We start from the raw sequence: 9,555 nt of genomic DNA on the forward strand, positions 1-9,555 counted from the left end.
ACTCCCCTCTGGCAGAAGGTTGCATTCCATCAGGACCAATGTAACAGAGTCAAAAATGCACTTTGTAAATGTTTCATTCCGATTTGTATTTTTGAATTTTATTTCATGTAATTATTGTATTTACTATTATTTTTCATCATTTCTTTAACGCGCAAGTGTTCTGAACCGTACTCAGTTTCTTTTGTGCCTTTTAAACTTCCGTAGGACTCCGTATCCCTCACACTCATTTTGTAATGCTGAGGGTAAGCTGTGTGGAAAAAGTGTTGCTGCACAAATGTCTTAAATTAATACGAAACGGATCTGTTTTGTTATTATTTAATGCATATACCTTACTGATTATGAACCGTCGTGCATTGGTTGCAGCACACCTGTTATCCGGCTGTGTGCAGTAAAGAGGGTATATAAGCTATAGCTAGGTATGCAGGTAGCAAAATGGTGTTCACTTCACTTATGTAATGAACCAGATATTTTACTTACTGTAATATAATCCTAAACCGCTGCAACAAAAGAGTGACCCATCACACCAGCTTGAGTTCAAATACATTAATTAATGTGACATTACGTAGGCCTACTGTACAATTTGGGCCAAACATTTTTTTTTAAATCCAACTTCAATATGGAACTTTATACCCAATTTTATATTTTCCCATTTTGGAGGCTTCAACTTTTTACTACTCTATAACTATAATATTTATAAGATCCCTGCAAAATTGTCTGCTTTCCATAGACACGTTCTGTTAGCAAATTGGAGCAAAGTTCATGGCAAATTGTTTAACATGAACATCTTATTGGTGAGTCAACTTATCAATGATGAGGGTGTACTACTATGAGGATTTCCTGACTCTTTATAATGTTCCCAATACTCCCAGAGAGAATTCGTATAGTGTTTGATGCTGTCCCATCTGGAACTCTAATGTTGTTTTAAAGTATACCTAAGTATGCCTCATCTACATGAGTTGCCCTCTCTCGATCGTTTCTCTGTATTCCCCCAAAATAATAACAAGTCTATATGTGCCCTATTTCAAAAGAATGTTGTTTCTATACCATATGTTCATACCTACTGGAACATATTTGTTTATAACTTGTGTTGGTGGAAGGTTTGGCTCTTACCTCATAAATACCTATTAGTTAACAAGACATTTGATCCATATATTTGACCCTGCAAGTCATTATCTAAAGAAATATAAAAAGGATATTGATTCCAACTGTAGCTTCTGTGGTGAGCATCCAGAAACCTTCACACATTTGTTTTGGTACTGCTCAAGTGTAAAGACATTTTGGCAAGATACTTGCAGATTTGTGGAGGACCATATTCTTGCTGATTTTGTATTGTTATGGGAGAATGTGCAGTTGGGTTTTCATGGTTGTGATAAAAATAAGGAAAAACTATTTTATCTTATTAATTTTGTGTTATTGATGGGCAAATATCACATTTATCGATGCAAATTTACTGATAGAAAACGTCTCTTTTTTTTAATCTTTTACAAAGAATTAGAATTATACACTCAAATTATATTGTATTCCTTTATTGAGAAAGCTGTCAAAACAATTGATGTCTGTACTCTTTATACAAATCTTTAAGGTATTTGTATGATTTGTGCTGTGTTGTACCCCCTTGTATTCTTGTATGTGTTTGCACACTCTGTAAGTATTTCTGCGTTTATACAATAAAAATAAATAAATAAAAGATGAAGGTGATTGCCTCTAAACTCCAATGACCACAATGCCAATCGTTCAGTCAGTCAGGAAGTTCCGGCCGAGACGGGTTCAATTCCCCGCCTTTTCAGTAATCTTTGGACGTTACGAACAACACAAACTGCTTTATGCTTTTGCCTTACTTACTAGCCCTGTCCGCCTTTCACTGTTTCTTATATATACGCACTGATAATGTAACTTGTTGACTTGTACCTTCAAGACGTTTGGAGCCATGTTGCTTCCATCTGACATAGCGCGGCTCGTTTTAGGTAGGCTATGTCTGCTGTGTATAACATTAGCTCGCCATGTTGCTAGACTTCACTGCAAGATACCACTAAGTGTCAATATGTGGGTGTATGGTTACAATTGTCTAGAGAGTGCTTGACAAAATTGCGCTTGACAAAATATCGACTGTGGAGTTATGGTGTGGCGGCTAATCAGGCTTCTGCATGCACTAACTTCTCAAAATGCATCTGATTGTGTTTTCAGGGTACTTGCAACAAGAGGGACTGACCTCTACGACTAAGGCGTTCATTCACGAAAGCCCCAATTTGAAGGAGTATGTGGAACACAGTACAGATGATGGAACTATCCCAGCTTGTCTATTCGTGAGTAGACTTATCTGTCATTGTATTTTCAGACACTAGCTGTCAAGTACATTCAATACTGACCTGGCAGCCCTCACCGTTAGAGGGGTGCCAGTGGTTCGTTAGATCGGAGATTTGTTGTTACTGATTATGTTTGTAAACATAATCAGTAAGGTATATTGCACTAATTGTAACATAACTTTTCAGTCGCTGTTTGGTAAAAACCTGTCAACTATTCTGAACGAGTATGTTGCAGCAAAAGCCAAAGGTAAGTTGCTAACAAAATTATTTTGTTTGCCATAAGACTATGGTATGTTATGGTTGTTCCCCTGACTCACTCAGCTTCTCTCATAGAAACTAGTCACGAGATTCCAATACCATCCATAATGACGTCGTTATGGAAAAAGCTGGACATCACGCTTAATCAGATTAAGTACGTTTTTATCTCAGTAATACACACAAAAGAAGCAAAATCCATGTCATACTCTACTCACTTTTATCTTAATATTCCTCCCCAGGTCTTTACAGAACTCCCCAACAATTGGCCATAATAACAGATGTAAGTTTACACACTGCAAGCATATGCTATCATTACGTAACAGCTTTTCTGCTCTTAATCAGAAACCTGAATCTGTGTAAGTCTAACTGAACACGATACTCGTCACCTTTGCAGTACGGGTGCGGAACGCGAATGCACTGGCCAACTTGAGGCGACAGGGAATGCAGTCGTTCTCGCCGTCCCCCTCCGCTTCCCCGGCCCCCCAGACGGGCCTAGCCACACCCAGCCCCCCAAGCAACACCCTGGCCATTCCAGTACACTCCACCCCCCTTTACGTCTCCTCCCAGCAACCCAGACTTTCTCCCATCTGCAGCACGCCAAGCCAGATACCAAACGAGAGCCGAATACTTGCTAACATGAGTAAGAACACATTTAACCTTGCATGTATTACTGTAACACAGTACCTTCATATACGTTACATATTGTCTCAATTATTTCAACCCCCTTTTTCCCCACTGTGAAGCGCATTGTGTTGTCTCCTGGTATGAAATGTGCTATATAAATAAAGTTTGATTTGAACGTGGACATTTCTCTGTTTTGTTCCAGAAGATACAACAATACACGTCATGGTCCCAGATAACAGACTAACCCCTGGCCCAGTGTCCCCAGGAAGGAGGAAATGGTGAGCTTTAAATAATCTGTTCCCACTGTGTATTAAGACTCATTGTATCCTTACACCTTGCCTGAGAGACAATCAAAGGTACTTTACCAGTGCAGAGGACATTGACAGTCTATTAATATCAAGTCTAGGAATAGATTCTTGATTGTGGTCTAATTTCCCTCAGGGACTCTCCCAAGAGGAGGGGCGGTGGATCGAGTGGGGCTGGCAGATCCAACATGGCCGCCAGTAGCCTGGCAACAGAGCCCCAAAGTGAAGAGGCAGTGACAGAGAATTTCCCTGTAAGACATTAAGCCTCGATAGATGAATGCATTTGATAGGGTGTGTTTTTTTTCTATATGAATTCACCCTTGTAATGTCTGTGGATTCACGTCCTCAGCAAATGGTGATTCAAAATGCAAGAGAGAAGATTTTAGGTGACAGATCATTACAAGAGAAGCTGGCAGAGAACATCAACAAAATCCTATCAAGGTAACACTATGGATCTTGCACTGCAGCGTCACCTCAAGTGATTTCTGTTGCTCCCGTCTTATTTCCTGTTGTGTTTTCCTCACAGTGACGGCACCCCTCAGACTTCAAAATCATCCTGGAGCACGGTGGTTCCGGACCAGTCCATAGATGAAATTTTAGGGCTTCAGGTGAGGAAATATGTTTGTATTGACGCTTTCTGTATGTCTCTGTATGTCTGTCCCTCCCTCCGTCCGTCTCTCCCCCCCCCTCCTCCTCTCTCTCTCTCTCTCTCTCTCTCTCTCTCTCTCTCATATGTATCTATCTTTCTGTGTCTCTCTGTTTCTGTCTCTCTGTGTCATTTCTGTGTTGACTGCAGTCACTCTTTAATGTTGGGATGAGTTCTCTGCAGTCAGTTCCTCCTCTTGACTGCATCTCCACACAGGGGGAGATCCACATGTCTGACGATGCCATCCATGACATCCTGGAGCAGACGGAGTCAGACCCGGCCTTCCAGGCCCTGTTCGACCTTTTCGACTGCGGTAAACATTTTGAGATCATTTCTAGAGTGTCGTTTAGGAGAAAGAAGATGGAGAAGATGAGGTGATAGCAGTTTCACTGGCAGCCGTGTTGCTAATGGTCATGTTCCCATGGTTGAAGGTAAAGGGAAGGCTAACGAGGGGACAGAGCCAGGAGGGGGGGTGGAGAGCGGCGCTACTGTGGAGGCTAGCCAGACTGGAGACGCAGGGTGTTCAGACCACACCCCTGAGCCTACAAACCACGGTACGGACAAACCTACTTTCATCTCTTGAAAGGCTCAAAGATACTACAGTATTTGAGGACACTTGTTCTTTCCTTAAAGATGATATAATCAGTTTGTCATGCTAAAATTCCACCTGTGGTATTTTGTGCTTGGTTTTATTCAAGAAATTCTATGAACGATTAATTTTAATTAACATGTCGTCTTCACAGAGCCCTACTCAGTCAAGATCAAGCTTGCAATTGCCAAATATTGACCAATCAATTTTATTTCACAGTCGTCCTACAGGAAGATGGAAGACGTGCACAAGAACCTGCGTCCGTTGCTGCCAAGACGAAATCCGTGCAGGAGGCCAAGAACAAGAGGAAATCCGCCCCCCCTAGCGCCTCCAAGACACCTCTCGGGTCCAGCACCAGCAGGCCCAGGAAGGGACCCAGTCCCACCAGACTCCCAGCAGGGGGCGACAAACCAGCAGAAGCACCGCCGGCTGCTGCCCTTGCCGACCCGGCATTCAGCAATGAAGAGGCATCCATGGATGTAGACGAAGCTGTGGGCAGGGCTGGCCCCGAGCCGCCCGCCCTCCTGGAGGTGTGTGAGGCAGTCAGGCAGCAGAACACTCCCTCCTCCAACAGCCCCCATGGAACCATCTCTACCTGCAGCACAAGCACATCTGAAACCAGAACTACTACCAGTTTAAACACACCTAAAGTGAGTAAGACGGGACACACGCAAGGTTCTCCAGCGCTGACCCCGACTGGGAATGGATCGTTGTTAAAAACCACGACAAAAATCCTCCCCTTCCATCTTACCTCTGTGTCGGCCACGCCCACATTCACACTTGCTCCGGCTCAGGTGAACAAGGTCTCCAAGCCCAAGGCTAACGTGCCTCGCGTCACCATGGCACCTCCAAACAGCGCGGCGCTCTTCCACCCACAACCTCAGAGCAGACCCCCCGCAACTGCCACCCCAACCGCCACGCCCAGCACTGTGTCCACAGAAACGATGGACTCCAGCAAGATGGTATCCCTCAAGATCATCATCAGCGACGAGCCGGAGGAGGCGTCAAGCGACGCAGCTCTGAACCAGGCCGTCTCCAGCATCAGTGGAGACAAGATCCCCACCATCTTCCTCTCGTCCCCCGTCAAGGAAGGCCAGCCCCCCGCGTTGCTGCCCGGCACCCCTACAGGCCTGGATGAGACGGCGCAGGCGGTGAGCAGCCTACAGAGCACCGAGGTCCTCCAGCCTGCTGCCGTGTCCAGTCCTCTCAGCGGGAAGACCGGGGGGGTGGTGCCGGTGACGCCACTAGATGTAGCCACACCCTCTAAGGAGAACATGCTTCAGCAAGGGGCTCATCCCAGCTACATCATCCAGTTGCCGTTGGACTCCACCAGTGCTAACTTCGGAGGTGCGGCCACCAGCTACTTCTTGATCACTGATGGCGCCACCGCCGGTGGGCAGGCCGGTAAAATGGTTCTGTCCAGTGGGAACCCTCAGAGATCACCTGGGACTCCAGGTTCCTATTCTCTGGCCACACCTCCTCAGGCTAAAACCTATGCCACCGGTAAGAGAGAGAGAAGAGACGGGTTATCCACAGTGGTTTTGTTTATGATTTGTGGCTGTACTGGTACACGTCATGCCCTTTGATGTAAACACCTTCGATGATTTTTACTTTTTCAGGATCGACACTGTTTCTTTCTCCTGTTCGGCCCATGGTTCAAAGCATGGTCATCCCTGTATCTGTCATGGGGCAGAGCAACACCAGGAATGTCCCTGTGGCATCCAATCAGGTAACACGTGTGACAGAGCCTTAAACACAGATGCGTTTAGCAGTTCAATCTTATCCATTAACATGATGTAATGACTTTTTCTCCAAGATTATAGCTGTGCCAGCCATAGCCCAACCCCTAGTCCCATCCCCAGAGAAGCACCCTGAACCTGGGAAACCCAGTGAGACGGCAGTCCCAGGTAACCCCTGCTTCTTAGCCTCCACACACTCCCTCAATGTGATCACCTGGCGCTGCTTCTGTATGTAACTTTGGCATCTCGATTCGCTTTTTTTTAATTATTTTTTTAGGCAAGACCAGAGTTTCTGGTCCCTGTGCTCCTACGAATCCAGTCCAACCACAGTCCTCAGAGAAGACAGGCCTGCCCAAGGTAGCAGCAGGTACCAGTCCCGGTCACAGACGGATCCTATGCTTTGATGGATCAGCCGGCAAATCTCCCCCCCAGCCCAGAAACAGCACAAGCACCCCGCCTAAGGCCCTGGCAGCTAACACCCTCTCGTCCCCTTCTCCGAGCCGGCAGTCTGAGACAGATTCTCCCAAACAAGCCAGAACCAGGCCTGCCATCTTGGGTGGCAACAGGCCTAAACGGAGGATAGAGACGGTGAGATGCACGGACAACAGTCCGACCACATGGAACGCAGCCGAGACCGAGACGTCCTCTCCTCTCCAGCAGCAGCCCAAAGCAGACACGAAAAAACCCACTGGATTGCAAACCGTCGCCGATCAAGATGCTAGCAGCCGGCAAGATGCTAGCAGCCGGCAAGATGCTAGCAGCCGGCAAGATGCTAGCAGCCGGCAAGATGCTAGCAGCCGGCAAGATGCTAGCAGCCGGCAAGATGCTAGCAGCCGGCAAGATGCTAGCAGCAGCAGTAGCAACGCAGAGACGTCAGACTCGTCGAAGAAGTCAGAGACGAGAAGGAAATCCCAGTCCACAGGCAGGAAGGACGACAGTCGGAAAAGGTCAACGGACAAGCCAAGCACCAGGTCCTCTTCCTCTGACCATAGACTGAGGTCAGGCAGCAGGAAGGAGAAGGAGGAAAACCGCAAGCTGGAGTATTTGGAGAAAAGCCTCGCAAAGGGCCACGTGGGACGGACAGAGAAAAAGACTCCCGCTCAGGAGTCTCCCATCACGGCTGATAAGGAGAACCAGGCACAGGGGAGCAGGCGTGAGCCGGCCCCCACACCATCACCCCGGGACATCAGCCCGCCCCCTGTGACCCCACCAACGCCTACCCTGCACGTGCTCTCCTGCAAGTCCCCTTCCAAGACCAGCCCGCTCATCAAGCAGGCAGCCGAGATGCTCCAGGACATCCAGGCTCTCCAACCTCCGACCACCCCAGCCAAGAGGCCCGGAGCGGGCTGCGCTGACCTGCCGCTCCCTCCAACCCCTGGGTCTGGCCGTCTCCACGAGGAATCTTTGGACTTCCCCAGGACGCCTGCCCGGCAGAGGCACATTCGAGACATGGAGGGCACCCCCAGGCACCTGGCGCCCCCCGCCACCCCGGAGCTCCCCTCCTGCAGCCCCGCCAGCGAGGCGGGCAGCGAGAACAGCATCAACATGGCGGCCCACACGCTGATGATCCTGTCTCGAGCAGCCATCGCCAGGACGGGCACGCCGCTGAAGGACAGCCTGCGTCAGGTTGGAGCTGGAGCCGCCACACCCACGTCCTCAAAGGGCAAGAAGCGCAAGCAGCCAGAGCCCCAGGGCAGCAGCCCCTCCAAGGAGCTCAAGGCCTCGGCCTCGTCAAGCAGCAAGAAGAAAGCCAAGGTGAGATTGATTTTGTGTGCAGTACAGTCTTGTTTGTTTGTATGTATTTTTGATGAAGAAACTTGATGACACATTTTGATTTCTTGTCCCTCCAGAAGCAGAAGAAGCTGCTGGACTCCTTCCCGGATGATCTGGATGTGGATAAGTTCTTGTCCTCGCTTCATTACGATGAGTGACAGGTTCATGACTGGCTGATGGCGGTTGATGGCTGTCACGCAGAAAGACTGAGATGTCCAGAACAATGTTGTGAATAAAGGAATAGAACAAGCCATCTGCTGTCACTGTGCCTATGGTTTCCATGTCTACCACACAGGAATGAGGCATTTGTGGTCAAGCTTAACACTGTCCATAGCACATTGTTTTATATGTTCTTTGTATACCCTGAAACTTAACATCTAATCATACGATCTGTACTGTGAATGTTACAGAAATGTTTGAAAACGTTTTTTTATGCATATAGCTGGTTTATTAGCACTGAGTTTTAATTTAAGACTTTACTTTCTTCAAGCCTTATTTTTGTCAATGTTTGACTGTCTAAAGGCTCCATTGCACACGAATGTGCAGTTGTATTTCTGTAGATTTATTGGTCTTATTTTGTTTTAATTAGTAGTATTAACACAGTGAATGGCTGTGGTACAGTTTCTGTATATAAATAACTTTAATAAAAAGGTAACAGTGACTTCTAATGTTGAAGCAACTGTCAGATTACGTAGAGTATATGCATTGTAAGAAAAGATTCTCAGGCCCCTTTTCTATGTTGTTCCAATTCTATGTAGTTGGCCTATATATTTATTTAAATTTAAAGGTATGCCTCATGACCAATAGCATGTTGACACCTCATCAGTAAACTCATGGACAATAATACGGAGTTGGTCCTCCCTTTACGGCTGAGCCTACACGCTTCTAGGAAGGTTTTCTACAGGATTTTGTAAGGTTACTGCAAGGATTTTCTTCCATTCTTTCAAATGTACTGCTAGAAAAAAAATCTCCCTTTTGAGCTCTGATTGGCGAGAGGTCATCAGAAATAGCCATCAGTGGGTCCCGACCCAAAAGTCGATCGCAAGCTGGTGTAGGTCATTCTGATTAATAAAAGCATCTTACTACATGTTTTATGTTATTTAAAGGCGAATTTTGCGAAAATTGACTGTCATCTCCTTTGTCCTTGTTTAATTCGGTAATGTTTTCCTATTGTCGCCTATCATATGTAATAATATGTCCAGGTAGTGGTAGGGGGAGAAGAAAAAAATACCAAAACATCGAAGTATAAAAATACACATGATTATTTATTGTAATGTAAGTAAGTGTTCTTAGTAAACCTGTGAACCCCTGATTGGAC

The 9,555-nt window shown here is 46.5% G+C and overlaps 1 protein-coding gene across 1 annotated transcript; it reads left to right on the top strand.

Annotated features, from left to right (window-relative positions):
* Window positions 1-1,755: 1,755 nt before the first annotated feature.
* Window positions 1,756-9,507, top strand: npat (nuclear protein, ataxia-telangiectasia locus). Its single transcript, XM_084675012.1, has 17 exons — window positions 1,756-1,964; window positions 2,185-2,303; window positions 2,490-2,550; window positions 2,637-2,715; window positions 2,801-2,841; window positions 2,956-3,201; window positions 3,388-3,463; window positions 3,627-3,741; window positions 3,840-3,931; window positions 4,017-4,098; window positions 4,353-4,449; window positions 4,568-4,690; window positions 4,945-6,228; window positions 6,345-6,454; window positions 6,542-6,632; window positions 6,742-8,219; window positions 8,315-9,507. Exons 1-17 carry the CDS (start codon window positions 1,928-1,930, stop codon window positions 8,393-8,395), a joined length of 4,212 nt encoding a protein of 1,403 aa, XP_084531138.1. The 5' UTR covers window positions 1,756-1,927; the 3' UTR covers window positions 8,396-9,507.
* The last annotated feature ends 48 nt before the right edge of the window (window positions 9,508-9,555 follow it).

The sequence above is a fragment of the Hypomesus nipponensis genome, chromosome 15 (assembly GCF_054491055.1).
Source record: "Hypomesus nipponensis isolate SF chromosome 15, ASM5449105v1, whole genome shotgun sequence".
Taxonomy (NCBI): Eukaryota; Metazoa; Chordata; class Actinopteri; order Osmeriformes; family Osmeridae; genus Hypomesus; species Hypomesus nipponensis.

Excerpts from the sequence above, each read along its gene's own strand:
- npat (XM_084675012.1), top strand. The coding sequence starts at position 1,928 with ATGTTGCTTCCATCTGACATAGCGCGGCTCGTTTTAG. Across the intron at positions 2,551-2,636 it reads TGTTGCAGCAAAAGCCAAAG|AAACTAGTCACGAGATTCCA; the intron begins GTAAGTTGCTAA and ends CTTCTCTCATAG. Across the intron at positions 3,742-3,839 it reads CAGTGACAGAGAATTTCCCT|CAAATGGTGATTCAAAATGC; the intron begins GTAAGACATTAA and ends TCACGTCCTCAG.